The sequence below is a fragment of the Jaculus jaculus genome, chromosome 3 (assembly GCF_020740685.1).
Source record: "Jaculus jaculus isolate mJacJac1 chromosome 3, mJacJac1.mat.Y.cur, whole genome shotgun sequence".
NCBI lineage: Eukaryota > Metazoa > Chordata > Mammalia > Rodentia > Dipodidae > Jaculus > Jaculus jaculus.
In genome coordinates this window covers 160,497,480-160,523,133 of record NC_059104.1, presented here as the reverse complement: position 1 = coordinate 160,523,133, position 25,654 = coordinate 160,497,480, and the positions used below count along the sequence as shown (strand labels likewise).

At 41.6% G+C, this 25,654-nt stretch overlaps 1 protein-coding gene across 4 annotated transcripts in view; it reads right to left on the bottom strand.

Moving 5' to 3' along the window:
* Nucleotides 1-25,633, bottom strand: part of LOC101604554 (prolylcarboxypeptidase) — a 40,714-nt gene extending 15,081 nt beyond the window's left edge. Inside the window, exons 1-3 of one of the 4 annotated variants that reach the window (XM_045145948.1) lie at nt 25,614-25,633; nt 1,130-1,270; nt 213-314 (exon numbers count right to left, since the gene is read on the bottom strand). In XM_045145948.1, the coding sequence (XP_045001883.1) occupies nt 213-308 (96 nt within the window). In that variant the 5' untranslated portion in view covers nt 309-314; nt 1,130-1,270; nt 25,614-25,633. Of the gene's footprint in view, nt 1-212; nt 315-1,129; nt 1,271-23,801; nt 23,911-25,109; nt 25,334-25,613 lie in introns of those variants that run through there. The other 3 variants (XM_045145946.1, XM_004658124.2, XM_045145947.1) reach the window with 3 other exon arrangements.
* Nucleotides 25,634-25,654: the final 21 nt, after the last annotated feature.

The window sequence follows — 25,654 nt, the reverse complement described above, 5'->3', positions numbered from 1 at the left end:
ACTCATGCATGAAGCATTAGGTTTGGTCCCCAGCAACAAAAATAAAGAAAAAAGCCTCAATTTGTCCAAATTATATATATGAAGGAAAGTTGTTGAATTTTCAGACAGTTGAAATTAAAGTTATCACATAGTAATATAAGAAGAAAACATTCTGAACTTAAACAAAATGGACTCCCAAAACTTTTAACCTTAAAAGAAAAGTGAGTACTTACTTTGAGTGAGTCCTCACCAAAGGGTAGAGACTCTCCATAGTATCGATGCTCAGCAAACACCAGCATAGCTTTCATCTCCTCAGCTACATCCCACATGAACCCCTAAAAAGAGTTTATACATTCACAAGTGAAATCGGGATGTGAAAAATCATCACTAAAACCAGATGTTAAACCACATCAGAAAGACCATAATCAAAACAAATTATATATAATATCACACCATCCCTGTTTCCCTTAAAATTAAATTTTCATTAAAAAAAAAAAGAAACCATTCTCTCTCTGTTTTTTCAGACAGGATTTCAGGTCTTCCACTTGCCAAATGCTGGAATTACAGGCCTATACCACAGCACTTGACTTCTCATTCTTTTTATTTTGTTTTATTTTATTTTATTTTATTTTATTTTATTTTATTTTATTTTATTTTAAAGGAGAGAGAGAGACAATGGGCACACCAGGGCCTCCAGCCACTGCAAATGAACTTCAGATGCATGTGCCACCACATGCATCTTGCTTATGTGCATCCTGAGGAACTGAACCTGAGTCCTTAGGCTTCGTAGGCAAGTGCCTTAACCACTAAGCTATCTCTCCAGCCCTTGGCTTCTCATTCTTTTCATTTACAATTTCTTGAAGCTGAATATGGAGGTCTCTTGGATATCTATATTTATCCTTTTATAGACTTTTGCTATTCATAGCATTCTAACTTCTTATCACACTGCATTAGTCCTTGTTTACTGACACTTTACATGCACTTTCTTTTTCCATGCTGTTTCTTCTATTATTAGTGAATTTATCTTTTAAAGGGACTTTATAATTAAGAGCAGTAGTGCTTAGACATCTGTACTGCAAAATATTTTTCCAGTTTATCACTATAATAGGCAAACTGCTTCAGCAGAAGCATCTTATAAACATGTACATACCGTATTATTGCAAATCCAGGTAATGTCCCCTTCATTACCAGTGTAGAAAAGTATTGAACCACCATCTTTCCTCCAGTGTTTATCAGCTATTAGGTACCGCTGTTTGAAAGTTTTCGCATTATGAAATCCAAAATGATCAACCTATGGTAAAGGCAAAATAGACATGATGTATTTCAAAGATCAGCATAAATTAATTCTTAAATTAAAATCAACCTATTCTATAATAAATTTAAAATTCACTGAGGAGTGGCTGGGGAGATAGCATAGCACTTGCTTGAAAGGCCTGCCAGCCAAGGTTCAATTCCCCAGTACCCATGTAAAGCCAGATACACAAGTGGTGCATGCATCTGGAGTTGGTTTGCAGTGGCAAGAGACCCTGATGAGACCCTAACACACATTCTCTCTCTGCAATTAATTAAATAAAAATAAAGTTCATTTAGTATTATCATTATTTGTCATTTCTATTATTGGAAATTATTTTGTTTATATGGTAAGATGAAGCAATGTTTGTTATAAAAGAAAAACAATTATATAATCATGTAGCTACTTAAAAACAATAATGTGGGCTGAAGAGATAGTTTAGCAGCTAAGGAGCTTGCCTGTGAGGCTGAAGGACCCAGGTTCAATTCCCCAGTACCCACATAAGCCAGAAGCACAAGGTAGCACATGTGTCTGGAGTTCGTTTGTAGTGGCTAGAGGCCCTGGTATGCCCATTTTCTCTCTCTCTCTCACTCTCTGTTTCTTTCTCTCTCTCTCAAATAAAAAAAAAAATCAATAAAATATTTTTTAAAAATCAATCATCTTATAATTGAAAAGTTTATTTATTTTTACTTAATTTTAATAGAGAAATACAAAATCCATCTATTTATAATATACAACCTGATCATCTGAAATGTATATAGATTGTGAAATGGCTAAATTGAACTAATCTGTGTAAGAATTACCTTTCATACTTATTACCTCTCATCTTTGTTCTGGTGAGAACACTTGAAATCTGTTGTTGTAGGTTTCAAGTATTCAATGTATCTCCTTAGTTTTCAAGATGCAGATATCCTATTTCAATTTTCATTATCTAACCTTTCAATATAAAAATAAAGAACTAGCTGGGTGGTGGCACATGCCTTTAATCCCAGCACTCAGGTGGCAGAGATAGGAGGATCACTGTGTGTTCGAGGCCACCCTGAGACTACATAATGAATTCCAGGTCAGCCTGGGCTAGAGTGCAACCCTACATCAAAAAACCAAAAAGAAAAAGAAGTCAACGAGGGAAACTAGAGTGAAACCCTATGTTGAAAAAAATAAAATAAAATAAAGAACTAAACAGACCATTGAGAAGATCTATAAATACTGTCACTCTCATACTGGTAGACATCCTTAGTAACTGCAGTTTGGGTTCTAATACCATTCCCAAAGAAAAAAGTCAATAAAAGGATCAAGGGTTTGTTAGTAAAGTGACTAATATTTGGGACAGATAAGTTACAAGATAAGTCTACATACTTTGCTGTGCAAACAGGCAAACAAACAAGTACTTAAAAATTAATAGTTACAAAAAATTAATAGTTACATTAACAAATATAGCAGACAATTGCAAGAAACTATCATTAGGACATAAATTGACATAAAAATTGTATGTTCAAAGACTAAAGAGTGGCCAGGCATGGTAGCACATGCCTTTAATCCCAGCCTGGAACTACAGAGTGAGTTCCAGGTCAGTTTGGACCAGAATGAGACACTCCCTTGGGGGTAAGGAGAAGAGTAAAGTTGATTGAAACATTCAATTCATGAAAACCCGTAAATGTACATGAAAATGTTTTAAAACAAAAGATCACTTTCAACCATTTAAGATGTCTGTTAAATTAATTCCTTCACTTGAAATTGGGAATTAGCAGTAAAGAATTCACTATTAAAACTGACTTTCTAGCAGAATTGCATTCTGGATTACCAAATAATCCCAACTGGTTAAAAAACATAGGTGCTATTTACCAAAAAGTCAGCTACTGCAGAAACATGATAAAATTAGAAAAATTTCATTCAGCAAAGTCATTGACTCAGGAAAGAATTATTAATTGGTGTTAAAAAAAATCATTATAAAAAATAACAGAAAGCATTCATCTATATGACTAATAAGACTCTTTTTACAAGGGGAAAAGATCTTTACAAAAAGGACTGGGCTATCATCACTTTAATCTAGTGATCAACATTGACATCATGAATCATGTGGCAAGAAGAGACTATGTGACTTTTCTCTTTTTTATTTTTATTATTTTAGAGAGAGAAGAGAGACAGAGACAGACAACTGGCCATCATGGCCATCAGGGTCTTGGGCACTGCAACTGAACTCCAGACGCTGCGCCACCTAGTGGGCATGTGCAACCTTTCACTTGCCTCACCTTTGTGTGTCTCGCTTATGAGGGATCCAGAGAGTAGAACATGGGTCCTTAGTCTTCACAGACAAGCACCTTAACTGCTAAGCCATCTCTCCAGCCCTCTATGTGCCTTTTCATGTGTACAACATAAAGTGCTTATCACTTTTGATGCTTTCTTGGCAAAAATATTCAATTTTTATCTTAATCTACACTTTAGATCTAATGCTGATTTCAAGACATACAGAGGGTAAGCCAAAAATATGCTGAAGAGGCAGTCAGATAAATCTGAAGGTAGGACACTTTATGGAATAGGTATATAATAATGATGTCCATGTGCTACACACCTCCCATTACATATAACTCACTCATTCAACAAGCATGTGTCCTGTCTGGGCCAAGTGCAAAGTTGAAAGACTGTACAAAGATTAGGTTGAGGTAGAGCCCTGCATTCAACTACAGCTATTTCAACCATATCTACTCAGTCTAAAAGAAAGGAGCTTAGCATCGTGGTGCATGTCTAATTCTACTACTCAGGAAGGCTATAGCAGGAGTATCATGATGTAGAAAAAGTCAATGAGGAGCTGGGCACACCTTTAATCCCAGCATTCAGGAGGCAGAGGTAGGAGGATCACTGTGAGTTCAAGGCCACTTTGAGACTACATAGTGAATTCCAGGTCAGCCTGAGCTAGAGTGCGACCCTATATCAAAAAAGAAAAAAGAAAAAAAAGTCAATGAGGGAAGAAAGGGAGCTTGAGCAGAAGTACCCTGCTGAGGTGGAGTAAGCTTTACCCTGAGGTCTTAGGATGCAGGTAAACCAGTGCTGAGATGGGCCTCTCCAGTGAGTTGTTGGTCAGGAAGGTCCATGAGACCTTCAAAACAATACAGCCTATTGGCAATGCTCTTGGCTGCTCACCTGAACTAATAGTAAGAATCCTATTGCTAAAGACACCACATGCTTCAGGCATAGACACTCAAAAACCAAGGTGGAAGCCATCATCCTGATGGCTAGCTGACAATGGTAGAAAGTATGTGGTAGGCTGCTGGGGGAGAAAAGAAATCAACAGTCTAACAAGCAGTGGATCCTACAAACTACACAATCAAGTAGTCAGGCAAGACGTGCACACTGGTACAATAGTGGCGCTTAAGTTATGGGGGTAATCCACTGCTTTCCAATTGGATTTGAGGCTGAGTCAGTGGGACAGATTTCATGCCTGGTACTGAAAACTTAATCAAAAACCTATAGCTTAGAAGGACATAAATAAGCCTTAAGAGGGAGGTTACCATTGTTCTTTGGCTCAGTATATATACTAAGTTCTTCAGATTGCCTTCTAAATATATGTGCATGTATTTATGCCCATTGATTAATGCTGTTCTCACTTTTGTTTACAGAAGATTCTTTTTAGACATGGCAGTGAAAATTGGGGAGACCTCAAGACTCATGAAGGTGATTTAAAAAAAAAAAAAAAAAAAGCCTTTCTTAGACCTGAACAACTCATCTCTACATCTACCAGGGCTCAGGGAACACTACAAAGAGGTGGCATTAAGAATATTAGTGCTTCTTGCCAGACATGATGGTGTACACCTTTAATCCCAGCACTTATGAGGCAGAGGTCAGAGGAACACTGTGAGTTCAAGGCCAGCCTGAGGCCACATAGTGAATTCCAGGTCAGCCTGGGCTTGAGCCAGACCCTACATAGAAAAACCAAAAAAAAAAGAATATTAATGCTTCTCTCACTGCTAGCCAGAGAAGCTTCTCTATGGTTATAGTAGTAGATACTGAGGGGATTCAGAACTCAGTAAAGAGGAAACCTCAAATAAATGAATGAATAAAATATTTTTTAAAAAACTTACAATGTTCTCTTTTAGAGATTGTATTAAAATACTTTGCTTTTATGATGAAAAATGCATAATTTTATTTTATTTTTTGGGGGTTTTTTCAGGTAGGGTCTCACTCTAGCCCAGGCTGACCTGGAATTCACTATGGAGTCTCAGGGTGGCCTTGAACTTAAAGCAATCCTCCTACCTCTGCCTCCCGAGTGCTGGGATTAAAGGCGTGCGCCACCACACCCGGCTAAAAATGCATAATTTTAAAACACTTGAAAAAGTGAACTTTTCAAAGTCCTCACGTGAATAGTGTCCACAAAAGGAAGCAACTGAAGAAAGTACTGCCTAGGGGTTTCCTCCCGGGAAATTCCAACATCAAATTTTCAAGTTTGATTTTACTATAAAGTGGCCTCCAGGGAGTTCTTATCATCATCTCAAAACTACATTCTACAAACCATTGTTTCAAGCACTATAAAACAGGCAAAGGGAAAAAGGACATCCTCAGTTGAACCCAAAAGCTCTAAACAATAACAGCAAGTTCAAAAGGGAGTAAGTGGCTTCCTTTGATTACTTTCAGGTGCTTGGGACCCTTCATCACCGTCTCAGATGGCAACTGTCAGAGTAATAGGGTCACAGAGAACTGACAGTTGGTGGTTGCATGCATGCACTGGACAAGTATGTCTTGAGTAACCACCACGGGGTAAGTGGAAAAGGGACAACAGTGAATAAGTTTCAGATGGCTGCTGCCAGCAGTGCTTAGTTTAATGACAGAATATACAGGAAACTGACATACCAGAACTTGGAAACTCTAACTGTATGAGTACTATTCTGATAGAGATTACAGAGGTCTGGGAATGGAGTTGTAGCTTAGTAACTTACTAGCATGCATGAGGCCCTGGATTTGTTTCTCAGCACCACAGTAAAATAAAACACAAAACATATGTCCTATATCTGCAATACCATTATAAACTCCAAGACCTCATAACAGGAGGAAAAAATGATTGACAAAAAAAAAAAAAAAGAGAGAGAGAGAGACTAATTGAGAGGAGGAAGGGGTATGATGAAGAGTGGAGTGTCAGATAGGAAAGTGGGGGGGGGGATTACCATGGGATATTGTTTACAATCATGGAAGTTGTCAATAAAAATAAATTAATTAAAAAAATAATGCAAGAGCCAAAGGAAGGGTAGGACTCCTTGCAACATGCTCCTCCAGACACAAAATGGCCTGGATACCCATAACTTCAAAGTATCTGACACTACCTACATAACACCATCATAACAGGAGGAAAAGATGATGACATCAAAATAAAAGAGAGACTAGGGCTAGAGAGATGGCTTAGCGGTTAAGCGCTTGCCTGTGAAGCCTAAGGACCCCGGTTCGAGGCTCGGTTCCCCAGGTCCCACATTAACCAGATGCACAAGGGGGCGCATGCGTCTGGAGTTCATTTGCAGAGGCCTGAAGCCCTGGCGCGCCCATTCTCTCTCTCTCCCTCTATCTGTCTTCCTCTCTGTCTGTTGCTCTCAAATAAATAAATAAATAATTTTAAAAAAGAGAGACTAATTGAGAGGGGGAAGGGGTATGATGGAGCATGGAGTGTCGAATAGAAAAGTGGGGAAGGGGGAAGGAGGGAATTACCATGTGTTATTGTGTATAATTATGGAAGTTGTCAATAAAAAAGTGAATTTAAAAAAGCCCTCATGTAAATGACTAACTGGGCATGGCCATGGAAGTCTTCCATCCCAATCCTGTGGGGATCAGAGACGAGAATTGCTGGGGCTTATGGAAATGGACATTCTCAAGGAATAAGTAGGAAGGCAATGGAGAGTGACACCAGACATTCTCCTCTGGCCTCATGCATGCATGGTATCTGCACATACGTGTTCATATACCACATCATACCTAGTATACACATACACATGCAAAAAGCAGAAAATTTTTAAAAAGATAAAACCACAGGTTACAAGAGTCTAACAAATTCTCACTACACTAGGTACAAGGGAGTTAAGACATACTTTGAGTAAACAACATTCACAATCTTGTTTGTGAGATTCTCAGAAAGATATGTTTATTGCAGGAAAAGTAGTTTACACTCAACGATTAGATACACTTAGGCCTTAAGCATGGTTTACTGCTATATTAATAATCCTTTTTAATATTTTCTTTAATTTTAGAGTGAAAGAGAGACAGAGACAGAGGGCAGAGGGAGAGAGAATTGGTGAGCCAGGTCCTCAGCTACTAAAATAAAACGCCAGATGCTTGCACCACCTAGTGGGCATATGTGACCTTGTGCTTGCCTCACCTTTGTGCATCTGGCTTAAGTGGGACCTACAGAGTGAAACCTGGGTCATTAGGCGTTGCAGGCTAGTGCCCTAACCACTAAGCCATCTCTCCAGCCCTATTTTAACATTCTTATTTAAAGTATCTGTATAAAAATATTGTGTGTGAGCCGTCGTGGAAATCAGTGTGGAGGTTCCTAAGATAGCTAAAAATTGATCTACCATGTATAGCACTCCTAGGCATATATCCTAAGGACTCATCTCATTACCTTAGAAATACTTGCTCAACCATGTTTATCGCTGCTCAATTCACAATAGCTGGGAAATGGAACCAGCCTACATGTCCTTCAACTGATGAGTGGATAATGAAAATATGACCCATTTATACAATGGAGTTCTACTCAGTGGTAGAGAAAAATGAAGTTATGAAATTTTCAGGACAATGGATGGATCTGGAAAGGATTATACTAAGTGAGGTAACCCAGGCCCAGAAAGCCAAGCATCTCATGTTCTCTCTCATATGTAGATCCTAGCTACAGATGATTGGACTTCTGTGTGAGTAGGAAGAAAACTCCGTAGCAAAGGCCAGTAAGCTAGAAAAGAGATATAAAGGGAACAGAAAGGAAGGGAGGAGGGTACTTAATAGGATGGAATTATATATATATGTAAGTAGAAGAATAGATTAATGGGGGTGAAAAGGACCAAGTGAGGTCAAGGGAAGAGAGTGAGTAAATGAAAGGTGGAGGGAGGGCTAATCAAAATCTAAGAGGATATAAACAAATCATATGGAAACCTACTTTTTTGGACAATGGAACACTCAGGCGCCATAGACTGTTGCTAGAAAATTTTCAGTGCCAGGGATGGGATACCTTCCAGTGAGTTCTTGGCCAGAGAGGTCCCTGATGCCCTATAGGCTATTGCTGAGGCCCTTGGTTTCCTACCAGGTATAGATGGTAAGACCCTATTGCTGAACACTCCACATACTTGGGCTGCAAGGCCACTGAAAAATCCTGCTGGAGCTGAACTGAAAACCTCCCCCATGTAGACCAGCTGACAGAAAGCTGGAAGAAGCCATTCTGCATGCAGTTCAATGGGAGAGAGTGAAATCAGAGTGAAGATACTCAACAGTGGACACTGCAAGCCTTATATTTGGCCAGTCAGGCCAAATGAGCCAATGGGTACAATAGTGGCATGTCTGTCATGGTGGAAACCAAATGCCCTCTAATTGGACTGGAGGCCTGCTCCATGGGAGGAAATACATTCCCTAATACTGAAAACTTAAAACAGGGGTAGTCATCAGTCCTGGGGGTGTAATGTCTGCTGCTGTCTGGCTAAATGTGTACACTATGCTTATCAAATTGCTCAGTAGGTACTTCTCTTAATGCTCATACCCTTATACTAATGCTCTCACTTTTGGCAGAGAATCTTCTCTTTTCAGATGGCAGTGACCTTGGGATGACTCAGAAGGCATCATGGGGCTGGAAAGAAGTGACAGGAGTGTTCAGCACTGCAATGTCTCTATCACACCTTCCAAGGCTCAGGGTCTATCGTGGAAGATGTGGCAGAAAGAATTTAAGAGCTAAAGGAAAGGTAGGACACTTTACAACGTGCTCCCCCAAGACACAAAATGGCCTGGAAATCATGACCTCACAGTGCCTGACACTACCTACACAAGACTATCATAATAGGAGGAAAAGATGACGACATCAAAATAAAAGAGACTCTCAAATAAATAAATAATTTGAAAAAATAAAATAAAATAAAAGAGAGACTAATTTAAAGGGAAGGGAATATGATGGAGAATGTAGCTTCAAAGGGACAAGTGAGAGAGGGAGGGCATTACGATGGGATATTTTTTATAAACATGGAAGTTGCTAATAAAAAAATTTTGAAAAAACTATTGTATGTGAGCAATCTTTACAAGCAATTTTATTAGTTGTATAAAACTGATTCCCAGCTGATGAGACCTCAACTAGGCTCCAAGATGACGGTTCTTTTCCCTTCTGAAGTTCCCCTCATTTATCCCATCTTTGTATCTCAAGAGACTCTCAAGTCTCTTCTCCCCAAACAAAATCTTCTTCCTACAAAAGGAAGTTGTTTTCACTGTGCAATTTTGCCTCCCCTGAATCCTCATGCTAAAGGTCTGCCTCCCAGATCATCTTATAGTAACTTGCTTCTTTGCCTTTCCTTTCCATCATGAGAGAAATAGTCCTCTTTGTAAGCCTTCTTTATCTAGATCAGTATTTTGCAAATGAAGGCTGCAATTCATTAGTGGGTTATAAACTCAATTTAGTGGGTCATAGCATTATTTTAGCTTAATTACATACTATGAAACACTAACCTAAAGATTCTGAAATTATTTCTACCTAATAGAAAAATCTAAGTGGCCTGAGCTATTATGTCCTTATAAGTATAATATTCTGTGTGAACAAAGACTACCTGTTAAGTCACATGCCAAGAAATAATTATTGTTAGCAGGCAGTATCACAAAGTAATGCACACTTAATGCTGAATGAATGCCACAGAGAGTAAATACTAGGGGAGCTAGGAGACAGATAGCTCCTACCAGGCTAGGTCAGTTAGAGAAAGCCTCTAACTGGGCATGGTGGCACACACCTTTAATCCCAGCAGTTAGAAGGCAGAGGTAGGAGGATCGCCGTGAGTTCAAGGCCACCCTGAGACTACATAGTGAATTCCAGGCAGCCCGGGCTAGTGAGACTCTACCTTGAAAAACCAAACATAAATAAATAATAAAAAAATAAAGAAATAAAAGCAGTACACCATGGTTTTGTTTTACTATTGTAATAACCTTTCACATATACATGAAATGAGTGATTATATGTATTTGGGGAGGGGGTTGAGATAGGGTCTTGCTCTCACCCAGGCTGACCTGGAATTTACTATGTAGTTTCAGGGTGGCCTCAGACTCATGGCAATCCTCCTACATCTGCCTCCCAAGTGCAGGGACTAAAGGCATGTGCCACTATGCCTGGCCAAGTGATATGTTTTTTTTTTTTTCAAAGCTCATACTAAACAATGAGCTCTGATTTCACAAAGAGGATTGACTTTATTTATTCTTTTTTTTTTTTTTTTTGAGACAAAGAGAAAGAAAGAGAATGGCAACACCAGGGCCTCTAGCCCACTGCAAATGAACTCCAGATGCATACGCCACCTTGTGCATCTGGCTTAAGTGAGACCTGGAGAATGGAACCTGTGTCCTTAGGCTTTGCAGGCACCTGCCTTAACCACTAAGTTATCTCTCTAGCCCAGGATTGACTTTTGCACCCATCTTTAAGTCCTTGTCCACCAGTTCAACAAAAACACCCCATCATTTTTTTTAAATCAGTGTCCTATTCTTTTGTTGTTGCTGTTGTTGTGTTTGTTTTTTTGAGGTAGGGTCTCACTCTAGCCCAGGCTGGCCTGGAATTCACTATGTAGTCTCAGGGTGGCCTCGAACTCATAGTGATCCTCCTACCTCTGCTTCCCGAGTGCTAGGATTAAAGGCGTGCGCCACCACGCCTGGCCAGTGTCCTATTCTTAAGGTACTCACTACCTGGGATCTTCATCAAGGTCTTAAAATATTGAAGTACTTCCACACCAGTTGGCAAATAATTACCTGAGCACCTTCAGTATGTGAATCTGTAGATGCAGACACACACACTCTGCCCTACTGCCCAAGTACCTTTCAGACCTTCAGGCCTCTAGAACTCACAGTATTGCCAAGACCTCTGCTGTATGGGAAGCTGCTGACTGGGCAGTGTCAGTGTCTCCTGGCAGAACTAGACAAACATGGCATGAGGAAAGGGAGCAACCAGTCAGGCTTAAATATTCATCAAACAGCTGTGGAGGGAAGAGAATACACCAAGGATATAGTGCTGGGTGCGCCCAGCACCAGGCTGCCACAGCCAAATGGAAACACCACCATATAGACAGATCACTGCAATCCATGGTAGCAGAGTAAGGGAGGCACATAGGGGACAGCAGGCAGCTACACAACCTGGGTGGATGGCAGTGGGAAGAAAACAATTCCTGATTTCCACTGAGAGGATGATGCAACATATGGACTGTAACGAATGAACAGGAATGCCAGAGACACGAGGAAGGTGAACCATTCCATGAGGAGATGTGCCAGCACCATATGATCTACTTCCCAGCAGAGTGAACACAACAGTGAGGTTACTAGTGCGTAATACCTACCACATAGTGTCGATAGTGAATAATGTCACACACTTACTCCTAGAAAATTTACTTCTGAATGCATTTTTGAAGTGGACCTTAAAAATAAATTCCAGGGGCTGGAGAAATGGCTTAGTGGTTAAGGCACTTGCCTGCAAAGCCAAAGGACCCAGGTGCAATTCCCCAGTACCCATGTAAGCAAGATGCACAAGGTGGTGCTTGTGTGTAGAGTTTGTTTGTGGTGGCTAGAGGCCCTGGCACACCCATTCTCATTCTCTGTCTCTCTCTCTCTCTCAAATAAACAAATAAAGTCCATTATCTAAATCTACAATAGCTGAGCAAGCATGGAGAGTCAAGCTACCTTAGAAGGCCATGGTCAGTCAGTTTGGAACTTAACAAATCAAGCACATGGGATGCCATCATAAGGACAGACGATGTCCTTGTGAGATGACACATGCAAGCTGAGCCCTGTTGCTGCAACAGACCTCCCAGGTCCACAGACAAGCAAGAGCCAAGGCGGCTGCCCTCGAGATCTATGAGAGTTGTTCTGTAAACATGAATCCCTGCTGTTTGGAGAGTGAGCATGCTTTAGAAATCAGAACATGTCAACAGGCCAACAGAAAAACCTGTCTTAACCTGTCCTTCTCATTATCATTTAAGGATAATAGTGCAAGGTTCAAACTACATTGTTTAAGGACAAGGAAGCCTTTGGTGCCAAGACAACAGAGCTGTCACCAGCGCTTCTCCATACTGTCATACGGGCCACTTCCTCAGAGGAAGAAGCTATCAGTGCTCAGGAAGTGGAAAGGGTTTCCGACGATGTCTGCAGCGTGACCCAAGGTTCCAACTGCACAGAAACAAAAACTGACTGGCAAAGGATAACAAGTACTTCCTTGCCTTCCTGTCTGATGAGTCACAGCCATTGTCTGGTTTGTGGTTCCTTGTTTAAATTGGGTTATTAAATCACAATGATCTTGGCCAAACTTATTGATCATATGAACTATAAATATAGCAGGTTTTTCTATCATATATAGAATCTTACCTAAAGTATCACTTTCATCAAGGTTTATACACCCATATATCCCAAGGGAAAAAGAAGGAAAGACCTCTAATCAGTACCAGCAGTACTTACTAAAAGTTAACGGTGGCTTTTATAAACCTTTTCACCAGACGGTAATGTTCTGTGCTATCGTAGGGGGGAGGGGTATTAAAAGGCAGACTTAAGTCTGAGAGCCAATTCTGCCATTCATTAGCTATTTGAATTTGAACCAGTTACTTCGTGTCTTTGAGGTTGTTTTCTATATGCAGAATGAAAACCTGTGATGAAGCCAGGTGTGCTGGCATGTGCCTTTAATCCCAGCACTTGAAAGGCAGAGGTAGGAGGATCTCCGGGAGTCCAAGGCCACCCTGATACTACATAGTGAATTCCAGGTCAGCCTGGGCTAGAGGAAGACCCTGAAAAAAAAAAATCCAGCTATCTTGGAAGCAACTTTCATCAAGAAGACAATGTATTGGTTTCAGTGAGAGCCTCATGTTGACACAAGCTGATGATATGCCTTTCTCCTTGGATTTCCATCCAGTTACCAGTCACCAATGCTGTGACATATGTAATATGCCTTTAGTATGAACTCATTGGTGTATAAAGTATGGATTGCTGAGGAATGGAATAAATTGAAGAAATGAGTGATTTTGTTTTTAACTATAAATAACTTTCTAAATAATCTGTGATATACATTTTTCCTTTTATCATTCCAATTTTATATGTGCTGCCAAAACAAGCACTACATTCATCCTTTTATATGCTAAAAATTATAAATCCATTTCTCAAGGTACTCTTCCTCCTCAGTAACCCAAACAGCATAACTACAGTTATGGCACAAACACCCCAGCTTTTCATAAAAATGGCTAAGGAAACTAGCTTAGATTTTTAGGCTAATATTCTTTGGTTTTGGTTTGGTTTTGGTTTTTTGAGGTAGGTTCCACTCTAGCCCAAGCTGACCTGGACCCTACTCTGTAGTCCCAGGATGGCCTCGAACTCACAGTGATCCTTCTACCTCTGCCTCCCCAGTGATGAGATTAAAGGCATGTGCTACCACTCCCAGATAGTCTTTAAATTATAACATTTTATTAAAGGAAAGAATAGTACATTATCCCCAAAATTATGTTTAATGGACATAAAATACCTATGTATAGTTAGCTGGACTTGCCTCCCTAATTGAGGAGCTGAGAGACTTTCAAAAACAGAATGCAAGCTGGGATGATGGCTCAGCATTTAAAGGTACTTGCTAACAAAGCCTGACTGCCTGGGTTTGATTCCCTAGGACCCACATAAAGCCAAATGCACAAAGTGGCACATGCATCTGGAATTCGTTTGCAGTGGCTAGAGGCCTGGGGGTACCCATCTATCCTCTCTACCCCCTTTCAAATAAATACTAAAAAAAAAAATTAAAAAAATGGAATGTGGAGGCTGGAGAGATAGCTTAGCAGTTAAGGCACTTGCCTGCAAAGTGAAAGGACCAAGGTTCAATTCACCAGGACCCATGTAAGCCAGATGCACAAGGTGGTGTGTGTGTCTGGAGTTTGTTTGGCTAGAGGTCCTGGTATGCCCATTCCCTCCCTCCTCCCCCCTCCCTCCCTCCCTTCCTCTCTCTCTCTCTCTCTCTCTCTCGATCTCTAATAAATAAATAAAAATTTTAAAAAAAAGAACATAAGAAGAAGTCTTGCAATGTCCTCTACAAGTAGAGGTAGATGATGATGTATGTGGCTAATGCATGCAGCACAAACTAGGGACACTTACATGAACTTGTTTGTGTGCTTTTTAAAAATATGAGTAACAAAATTAATGACTTTTATTGTTTTGCCAAGGACATTCATAAGTGAAAGTGGCTATTTATTTTTCAGTGTATGAAGAACATAAGAACTATTGGAATACTTTATTTGGTGCCTAATGTTACCTGCAGTGTTGGCCAACATGCTTGTGCATAAGTGGTGCAACTTGCAAAAGAGTGAAAAGCCAAATGACAATTACATTTATAAAATACATTTGACTTCATAGGCCCTAAGAGAACGTCAGGAACCCCAGAGTTCTGCAGAGCATACTGCATGTGCTCTCATTAAATATTTCAAGCCAAGTTTCTTACACAGGCTGCCAAGAAAGGTTAAGATTCACTAAGGAATTAGAGTAAGCTACCCTGAGTACAACAAGTAAAGAGACAAAGTTCAGTCTGGGGAGACAGCTCAGTCAGTAAAGCTTTTGCCACGCAAGTTTGAGGATCAGAGTTTGATCCCCAGAACCCATAATAAAGAAGCTGAGTATGGTGGCACATACTTGTAATCTCAGCTCTGCAGAGGTGAAGACGGGCAGATCCCTGGGACTCACTGGCCAGCCAGTCTTGCTACGTTGGTGAGTTCCAGGGCAATGAAAGTTCCTGTTTCAAAACAGGTAGATGGTACCTGAGGAGCAACACCCAAGGTTGTCCTCCCACCTCCACATGCATGTACACACACGTGTACCCACACAAAGACAAAATTCTATTATGAGAACTTCACTCCTGCCTTGCCAATTTAGTTGCTTTCATTATTGTCTTGGATAGTACATTTTGTAATTATTATTTGAGACCACATATCATCTGTGGTAGTTGCAATGTATGTCTTCCACTGATTCAGGTGTAAAATTAAACTTGTAACTTGTATCTGCAGCCACCTGGCCAGAGGAAGTGTCACTGGGGACAGATCTGAATTATTCAAAGGTGTGAGAGAGCAGTTTGAGCTCTGGGAGTCTTGCTTGCTACTTTTTTTTGTGTTTGCTGGCTGGTGGTGGTTTCTCTCTCTGCCTCAATTAATGAATGGGAGCCAGCCTCTTCTACCACTGATGGCACTTCGTGTGGATCTGAAAGCTCAAAATAAATCCCATTCTTCCCTTTAAACTGTGTCTGGTTGGATGATCATCCCAGCATGTGGAGCTTTATTCCATATCAGCCATTACTTTGAAAGTCTAAAGAGCCATTTTAAATACCATACTCAGTTTTACCTTCCAAGATGGACTATACCCTCAAATTGTGAGCCAAATAAACCTTTCCTTATGTTGTTTTTGCCAGGTATTGAATCACAGCAACAAGAGAAATAGCGAATATAGCTCCCCTATATTCTGATCCCCTTTACCACCTTCCTACCCTGCCCCGCTCCTCTCCTGACTGTGGACATGGCCCCCAGTCACACTCGCTTTGCAGTTGCCTGCTACATCTGAGTTTGGCCACTCCACCTTCCCAGGGCTTCAAATGCTTCTCACATCTAAAAGTTCTGTGCATATAATAGTGCCAAGTATACAACAGGCACTCAGTAAATAAGTAAATTTGTAGACACAGTTGCTATGGTTTGGATATGGGTTTTCTCTCAAAGATTCATGTGTTGGAAGCTTGGCCCTAAGACATGATTCTGGGAGATGGTAAAATCTGTAAGAGGGAGAGCCTAGAAGGAAGTAATTAGTTCATTTAAGGTGACTGTCTCCTAAAAAATTAGCACATGGAATGAGTTCTGAGAATTATTATAGAAGAGCAGACTACCCCATCACCCATGTAATCTCTCCTTCTCATATATGACATGACAGCCAGAGAGACTTTGCCAGGGCCAGCAACTGTGCTAAGAATGCTTAAGAAATATAAAACTTTTCCAGTGTTTTTCCATGTTCTTCATATACAACTTTGAGTATGTAGAATAGGAATGAAAAACATGTAAATATGAGGAAAACAATCATCTCTGCCTCCCCAGGAACCACTCTTGCACCTGACATGTGAAAGGTATTGTCAAGTGTCGAGTATGTGGCTGGGGTGGGCGGGTAAATGACTGACTGAGGATGGGGGTCATGAGTGCTGTCTCTCCTTCAGGGCACTCCAAAGCCTTTTATTGTCTCCCAGCTCCCTTGGTTCAGTGCCAGCATTTATCAACTCTGGTCAAGGAATTGTGAAAGACTCTTTATCATTCCCAGATTGGAGTATTATTAGTCCTCCCACAAGTCTTTTGCCACTGCTCAAGTGATCATAAAAACCTATGTTGATGGGGCTAGAGATGGCTTAGTGGTTAAGGTGCTTGCCTGGAAAGCCAAAGGATGCAGGTTTAATTCTCTAATGCCCATGTAAGCCAGAGGCATAAGGTGGTGCATGTGTCTGGAATTGGTTTGCAATGGCTAGAGGCCCTGATATGCCCATTCCCTCTTCCTTTTTTTTTTTTTTTTTTTTAGGTAGGCTCACTCTGTAGCCCAGGCTGACCTGGAATTCACTATGTAGTCTCGGGGTTGCCTAGAACTCAACGGCGATCACCCTACCTCTGCCTACCAAGTAATGGGATTAAAGACCACCATGCTCGGCTCCCTCCCTCCCTCCCTCCCTCCCTCTCCCTCTCCCTCTCCCTCCCTCTCTCTCTCTTTCTCTCTCTCTCTCTCTCAGCCTCTCTCTTCTTGCTCAAATAAATTTTTTAAAAAATACTATATTGAGAGGAAGCCTCCACCAACCACTCATCTCTGAATGAGTAAGTACTGCTCATTCTCCTGAAACACATTAAGACTAGTATGAAGGACAGAGCTTGCTGAACACGGGCATGCATCATTCTCTGCTTCCTCACTGTGGACTGAATGTGACCATTTGCCTCAAGGTCCTGCCACCATGTCTTCCCTGCCATTATGGACTGTAACCTCCAACTGTTAGCCAAAATAAGCCTTTCTTCCCTTCTCAAATATTTTGTTCCAGCAATGAGAAAGATGGACTTGATGCCAGGGAAACCCAGGATTCATCAAAATAACAAGAAGTCTAGGGTGTCATGTCTATACACTAGAGCTCAGGGAACAGTGCAGAGGAAGTGGCAGAATAAATATGAATGATGCTCTCACTGTTAGCCAAAGAACTTCTGTATGGAGATGGCAGTAGACTCTAAGGAGACTCAAAACTCATCAAAGCAGAAAATAACAGGCTATTGAGAGTTCAACTCTAAAGCAGATTTCTATTATGCCCTCCAAGGCTCAAGGAACATTGTGGAAGAGGGGGCAGAAGAAATAGAGCCACAGATAGTGTAGGTAAACTTTAGGGAATTGTCTGCCCATCATGAACTGACTGGCACATTTATGACTCCATGGTAGTTACTGATACACCCAGAAGTCCAGCATCAGTCATCTATAAATACATAATTTTTTTTGAGGGGGGGAGGTTTCAAGGTAGGGTCTCACTCTAGCTCAGGCTGACCTGGAATTCACTCTGTAGTCTCGGTGGCCTTGAACTCATGGTGATCCTCCTAAGTCTGCCTCCTGAGTGCTGGGATTAAAGGCGTGCATCATCATGCCCAGCTTCATCAATATTTTGATATAGAGGAGGATGAAAGGAATGAAACAACAAAACAGAGTAAAGATTACCTTGAAAGAGAAGGGTTATTAGGGAATGCAAGCAGAGAAGAGGGGGAAAGGAGACCAATAGGCACACATGACCAAATTACTCTATGTCCCTATATAAATTCCTTTTTTTTTTTTTTTTTTTGGATTTTTGAAGTAGGGTCTCACTATAGCCCACGCTGACCTGGAATTCACTATGCAGTCTCAAGGTGGCCTTGAACTCATGGTGATCCTCCTACCTCTGCCTCCCAAATGCCAGGATTAAAGGTATGTGCCACCACACCCAGCTCCTACATGAAAATTCTTAATAAAATATGGAAAATTGGTGGGGGGGGGCAGACTGATATATTTTCTTAGGCTACGTCACTGAAATCTTGGAGTTTTGTTATAGCAGCATAACCTGACCTATTCTGATTGTCATAATAGACAATTATATTATTTTTAGATCTAGAAGTTCACTGGAGTCTATATTCAGAAAAACAAAATGAAACAGATTAGTAGTACAACTCAAACATGTGGCATATACCTTTAATCCCAGCACTCAGAAGGCTGAGGTAGGGGGATCACTGTGAGCTTGAGGCCAGCCTGAACTACAGACTGAGTTATGGGTCAGCCCAGGCTAGAGTGAGACACAGCCTCAAAAGAAAAATTGCCATGTAGAAATATGACAGCTGAAAAACATACAAAAAAGGAAAAAAGGGGAGGGGGTCTGGAGAAATGGCTTAGCTGTTAAGGCCTTTGCCTGCGAAGTCTAAGGACCCAGGTTCAACTCCTCGGGACCAACATAAGCCAGATACACAAAGTGGCACATGCATCTGGAGTTTGTTTGTAGTGGCTGAAGGCCAAGCACACCCATTCTCTCTCTTTCCCCCACTCTCTCAAATAAATAAATAAATATTTAAAAGTGATGTATATACGAAATTACAAACAGGAGCAGAGAAGTAGGCGAGATCCAGAGCTTCTAGAACACACAGAAGCATACAGAAGCAGCTCCAGCAGCAGTGGAACTAGGTCCACATGGTCACAGTCATAAGGCTCAGCCTGAGCCATAGGAAAAGCCAGGTGAGGAGACTTTCCACTCCCTGGAGCTCCTAGCAAACTCAAGAGACATGAAGGGGGACGGCAGGGACCAATGGAGGAGCAACTTGTGAGGAAGAAGATCACTAGGACCAGTGGGAGAACTAGAGCCACCATCCACAGCCTCCCCTCCCCCACCACCAGCGCAAAAGCCAGCAAACACCAGATACCTGGGGAAGGGAGCTCACCTACACAGCACCTGGCACAGGCAATCAGAGCAGCAACCCAGCAACCCAGCCAGCCTACCTGAACCTACAGCGCAGCAAAGAGGGACCCAAGCGGAAGCACAGCATAACTGAGACCAAAACCATCCCAAAAGGTAACTGGGATTACACCAGATGGCAGTGACCTGGGGATGACTCAGAAGGCACCATGGTGCTGAGAGGAAGTGACAGAGGAGTACTCAGCACTGCAATATCTCTATCACACCTTCCAAGGCTCAGGGTCCATTGCAGAAGAGGTGACAGAAAGAATGTAGGAGCCAAAGGAAGGGTAGGACTCCTTACAATGTGCTCCTGCAGACACAAAATGGCCTGCATATCCATGACCTCACAGTGCCTGACACTACCTACATAAGACCATCATAATAGAAAGAAAAGATGATGGCATCAAAAAAAAAAAAAAATAGAGAGACTGATTGAGAGGGGGAGGGGATATGATGGAGAGTGGAGTTTCAAAGGGGAAAGTCGGGGGAGAGAGGGAATTACCATGAGATATTATTTACAATCATGGAAGTTGTCAATAAAAAAATAAACCAGCCGGGTGTGGTGGTGCACGCCTTTAATCCCAGCACCTGGGAGGCAGAGGTAGGAGGATCGCCGTGAGTTTGAGGCCACCCTGAGACTACATAGTGAATTCCAGGTCAGCCTGGGCTAGAATGAGCCCTACCTCAAAAAACCAAAAAAAAAAAAAAAAAAAAAAAAAACAATTTTTTTAAAAAAAAAAGAAAAAGGGCTGGAGAGATGGCTTAGCAGTTAAAGCACTTGCCTGCAAAGACTAAAGACTCATGTTCGACTCTCCAGGTCCCACTGCACATGCACACAAAAGAGGGCACACACATCTCGAGTTCTACTGCAGTGACTGGAGGACCTAGTGTCACAATTCTGTCTCTCTCACTCTTGCATTAAAAAAAAAAAAAAAAAGACCAGGGCTGGAGGGATGGCTTACCAGTTAAGGCGTTTGCCTGCAAAGCCAAAGGACCCAAGTTCAATTCTGCAGAACCCACATTAGCCAGATGCACAAGGGGGCACATGTGTCTGGAGTTAGTTTGCAGTGGGTGAAGGCCCTGGAGTGTCCACTCATTCTCTCTCTGTCGGTCAAATAAGTAAATAAAAATTAAAAAAAAAATTTTTAAAGACCAGTCTGTTGGGCTTACCTAAAAAAAAAAAAAAAAAAAAAAAGGAAAAACCAAAGCTGAGGTACAATTTTTGTTACTACCTGACAAAGTAAATTTAAGGCAAAAACAAATTGTGAATAATACATAAAGGTAGAAAGAGAAAGTGTAACCATCATAAAAAAAAGCAACTCAAAAAATAAATAAAGCAACTCAAATATTATATTTAACCACTTCTCTGTATGATGAGTCCTCTAAAGTAGGATAGTAACAACCTCTTAGGATGGTTAGAGGGATTACAAAAGTGAATGTTTACTAGGTATTGAGCATATTATCTATAGTACTTAAAGCTTTCAGTAAGTAACAGATTATTTAGACACATGTACTGTGTGTCAATTTACTCTTCTACATTGCATTTTACTAAATATTGGGCAAACATTGCAAAAGCTGGAAAGGGGAACCCAAAACAGGAAGAGAAAGCAAAACTGTAAAGGGTGTATATAAACTGAAGCAACTCAGCCCACTAATATGAGCACCTCACAACTAAGGAAGAAGCTGAGGGCAGGCCTGCAAGAGCAGCAGCTGTGAGTTTCAGGCTGGCCCAAGACAGCTTTCTAACAGGAACACTGATCAGCAGCTAATGGGAATACTTGATAGAGATGACTGACCACTACTTCCCAGAGGACAGCAGAGGCATAATCACAGCAGCCTGCATTTGGATTAGTCAGAAATGTATAGCCATTATGGAAAGTTTAGTTTTAGGGAAGTGGGAAGAAAATGTACCTTTATGCTAAAGTTTTTTTTTAATCCCTTCCATGCCCCAGGAGCTGTGCTTTCAAGTGTTACCACAATTAACCCCAGTAACTTTGGTAGTATTTGTCATAGTTAATGTCAACTTGGACAAGCCATAGTACTCAGATATTTGGCCTCTGTTCTGGATGTTTCTCTGAAAGTTTTTTGTTTGCTTAATTTGCATTGTGTGTGAATGGGGGTCTCTTTAACACTGCAAACAAATGCCTGTCTGGCTTCACATGGGTGGGTGGGAAATTGAACACAGGCTGACAAGCTTTGTAAGCAAGCGCCTTTAACTGCTGAGCCCCCTAAGTGGATCTTTAAAAATGAGATTAATACTTAAATTAGTGGACTCTGAGTAATGTATGTAGATTCTAAAAATTACACAATTGAGATGCGCTTCACCCAATCAATTTAAGGTCTTAATAGAACTTTAGCTCAGCCAAAAGAAATCCTATGAGAAGACTACCTGTGAAACTGGGATTTGAAAGATACACTTGAATAGACATCCTATTGGTTATATTTTTCTAAGGAATCATGCCTAATACAGTAGATATTTCTCCCTATTTTGCCACTTAGGTAAATGACAGCAAAACAAGACTCTTCCTCCTCCTCTTCCTCCTCACTGTATTACACAGTAAAATAACCTCAGGACTCACTCCAACCTAAGAGGCTGGGTTGTTAAGGGAAGATAATAAGTATTGAGACATTAATCACAAGCCAGGCATTCCTGAAAGACCTTATGACACTGGTACTGAGGCAGGACAGAAAGACATGAAAAGCTGAAGAAAGTATGGAAAAGATTAAAAAAAAAATGCTAAAATCTGGCTGGGAGTCAGAAACTACAATATACCTGATAAAAATCAGTTTCCCTCAAAGCCATCCAAAAAAAAAGATTAAAAACAACCAAGTATGCTTACTTAAGGCTAAAATGTTTCCAGCCTTGGGTTTAACAGTATTAACACTCCTGAATGATCCCTAAATCTAAACAATGAACCTCATAAAATGACCTTACAATTTATTTACAAAAGAAAAAATTAAGAGATATAAGTAAACTAGCTCAAATACAAATAAAGTGCTTGCCACAAAACTAATTTTTAAAGTTTAAATTTTAAGCCTTGCTTAAGTCTTTAAACCTTATTGTAAATTACATCCTATTTTTTTTGTTGTTGTTGTTGTTTTTGTTTTCGAGGTAGGGTTTCACTCTAGCTCAGGCTCTCCTGGAATTAACTAGGTAGTCTCAGGGTGGCCTCGAACTCACAGCAATTCTCCTACCTCTGCCTCCCGAGTGCTGGGATTAAAGGCATGTGCCACCACGCCCGGCTAATTACATCCTATTAGCCAGACATAGTGGCACACATCTTTAGTCCCGGCACTAGGGAGGCTGAGATACGAGGATTGCCATGAGTTCAAGGCTAGCCTGGACTATAGAGAGAGTTCTAGGGACTAGAATGAGACCCTGCCTCAAAAAAATATATAAAAGCTTATTAACAGTGTGCCTCTCCTTCTTGAGAAGCCCATGCTTATATCTTGGGTTGTGTACTTTCCTCTTCCTGAGGACCTCTCCCTATAAAAATAAAATCCTACACTTACAAAGCATGTACTTTCCTTTGCCTTAATAGACTAATTTGTATATTTTGTCATCTATATAGCTAGAGTGACTAAAGGGTATTGTTTTGGAGCCTGGAAAGGGAAGATGAGGTTATGTCATAAGGAACAACAGATCTTGGTCAAGAAATTTCATCTATATCCTACAAGCAGTCAAAGTTTGAGAGAATTTCTAAGTAGTAGAGGACAAAACAATTAAGTAAATCTTTTCACACAGGTCTTTCCATAAAATGTCCTTGTTGTGTATATAAGGACCTCTGGGCCTACCTTGATTTCCTAAACAGATAGTGACAGATAAAGAAACCAATACCAAGTTTGATAAAAGCCAAACTTTAAAAAGAAACCTTATCAGGCTTGGGGTCACAGGACTATAATCTAAACTACTCGGGAGGAGTAGCACAAATTCCCAGGCCAGCCTAGACACGTTAGTAAGAGCCTGTCTTCATCATGAAAGTAAAGAGGGCTGTGGATCCAGTTCAATGGTAAATGGTAAAGCACTGACTAGCATGTGTGTAAGACCATAGTAATAAATACACATACACACACACATAATTAAAATGCATAAAATAACTTGGCAAAGTGCCATTCCAATAATTCCTACACTCAGGAGATGGAGGCATGATGAAGAGACTGAGGCCAGACTGGGCTATTTAGCAAGAGTTGGTCTCAAAGCAAAACCATGGGCTGGGATGTTGCTTAATGATAGAATGCTGGCCTAGCATGTATGTACAAGACGCCTGGTTTTGATCCCCAGCACCAACAAAGGGAAGAAGCATAGAAGAATTCTGTGTGAGGCTGCAGAGATGGCTCAGTGGATAAAGTGCTTGCCACAAAACTCTTAAGTACCTGAGTTTGGATCTCCAACCCCCACAAAATAGGCCAGAAGTTGTAGTGGGCTTCTGTAATCCTAGTGCAGGTAGGAAGCAGAGACCAGAAAACTAACTGCCCAGAAGCTCTCAAGTGGAGTGGTGAACGAGAGGTCCTGCCTCAAAATGAAACAAAAGTCAACAACTGAGCAAAAAGCTGTCCTCTGACATTCATACAACTGCTGTGGCATGTACATGCACACACATGCACACAGAAAGAAGAGCAGAAATAAGAAAATTCATTAAAGTTAAGTTTACATACTATCCCAAGCAAAAATCTATGATCTAGAAATGGATATGCAATGCATTCATGCATGTAAGGTTTACTGGCAGGGATTTTGCTTGTTTGTTTGTTTGTTTGTTTGTTTGTTTGTTTGTTTTGCGGTACTGGGGATTGAACCCAGGACCTTACACATACCAGGCAAATGCTCTGCCACTGAGTTACAACAACCACCCTATACAAGGTTTTTGGTTTGTTTTTGATGAACTAAAACTCAATTGGAGCCAATATAAGGAAAATGTGTGTGTGTGTGTGTGTGTGTGTGTGTGTGTGTGTGTATCAGCATAAACCTGGACGGCAGCTTGGATGGGTATAAACCAAACATATATATGCAAACCACCCAAAACACCTTATACTCTGAAAGACAAAATATTAGAAATGAATCATTTCATCATTTCCACCTTTTCTTATGCATCATTCCCAGAAGGATTTTAAATACCATATATTCTAAAATTACTCCCCCTCACCTTATTTTTAGTAATGAGATGCTGTAAACAGCTGTATAACAAAATTCCAGTACATAAACATGTAACAGATAAAGGTGGTGGTACACACCTTCAATCTCAGCACGGGAGGCAGAGGTGGGAGGATCACTGTGAGTGTGAGTCCACCCTGAGACTACACAGTGAATTCCAGATCAGCCTGGGCTGGAGGGAGACCCTACCCGAGGGGCGAGGGGTTAGGAAATAGATACAAGTGGAAAAATGGACAGGGAAAGAAGTCCTAGAGTTCCTAACCTGGCCTTCACCTCAGCCTTATCTGTTTCCCCCAGAACTGGCTCTCTAAAGAGCCTTTCCTCCAAAGTACAAAACACAAGGGTCCTGGCCCCAACCTCTTAATTTGCAAATGAGGAAACTGTACCCGAGAGAATAGACGGAGTTGCAAGGGAGAAGACAAGACTGTTTCCTGATACTTCTGCTAAAATTAAAATTCTTCATAAAGCCAAACGCAAGTTGCTGGGACACACACACACTCAACTCACTCCCTCACCCTACCCCCACCCCTTACCTTCTGTTGTATGTAACGCACTAAGTAGTTATTGGCTACAGCAGGGCGGGATGTGGAGCTGCTCGACAAGTGCAAGTTGCCGAGGGCCCTTAGCGCGGGCCTGATGCCGGCGGCGGCCCCGGGTATCAGGAGAAACTGGAGCAGCAGCCAGAGAGCTGGACGGCCCATGGCACAGGCTGGCGGTGACAAAGAGGCAGGAGGGCGCCGGGGCCAAGCGCAAGCCTTGCCCAGCCCCGGCCCCGCCCGCCGCGGACTGGCTCCTCCCCCGAGGGGCTCCGGCGGCAGATCCCGGAGGGCGCCGAACCCTCCCTTCTCGCCCGAGCCCGCCTTGGGGGCCACCTGAGCCGCGTTCACCCTCCGTTATCCCGCCGGGGCCTCGCCGGACCCGAGCCTCACTTGGGCACCCCAAGGTCAAGAACCATCCTCGCCCTCATGGTCCCCGCCAAGCTGCCCGGCCCCTCATCCCGGCGCCAACCCCACCGGAGCCCGCGGCAGTTTACTGACACGCCGTCGGCGGACGAGGCGCACGTCAGGCCGCCTCACTC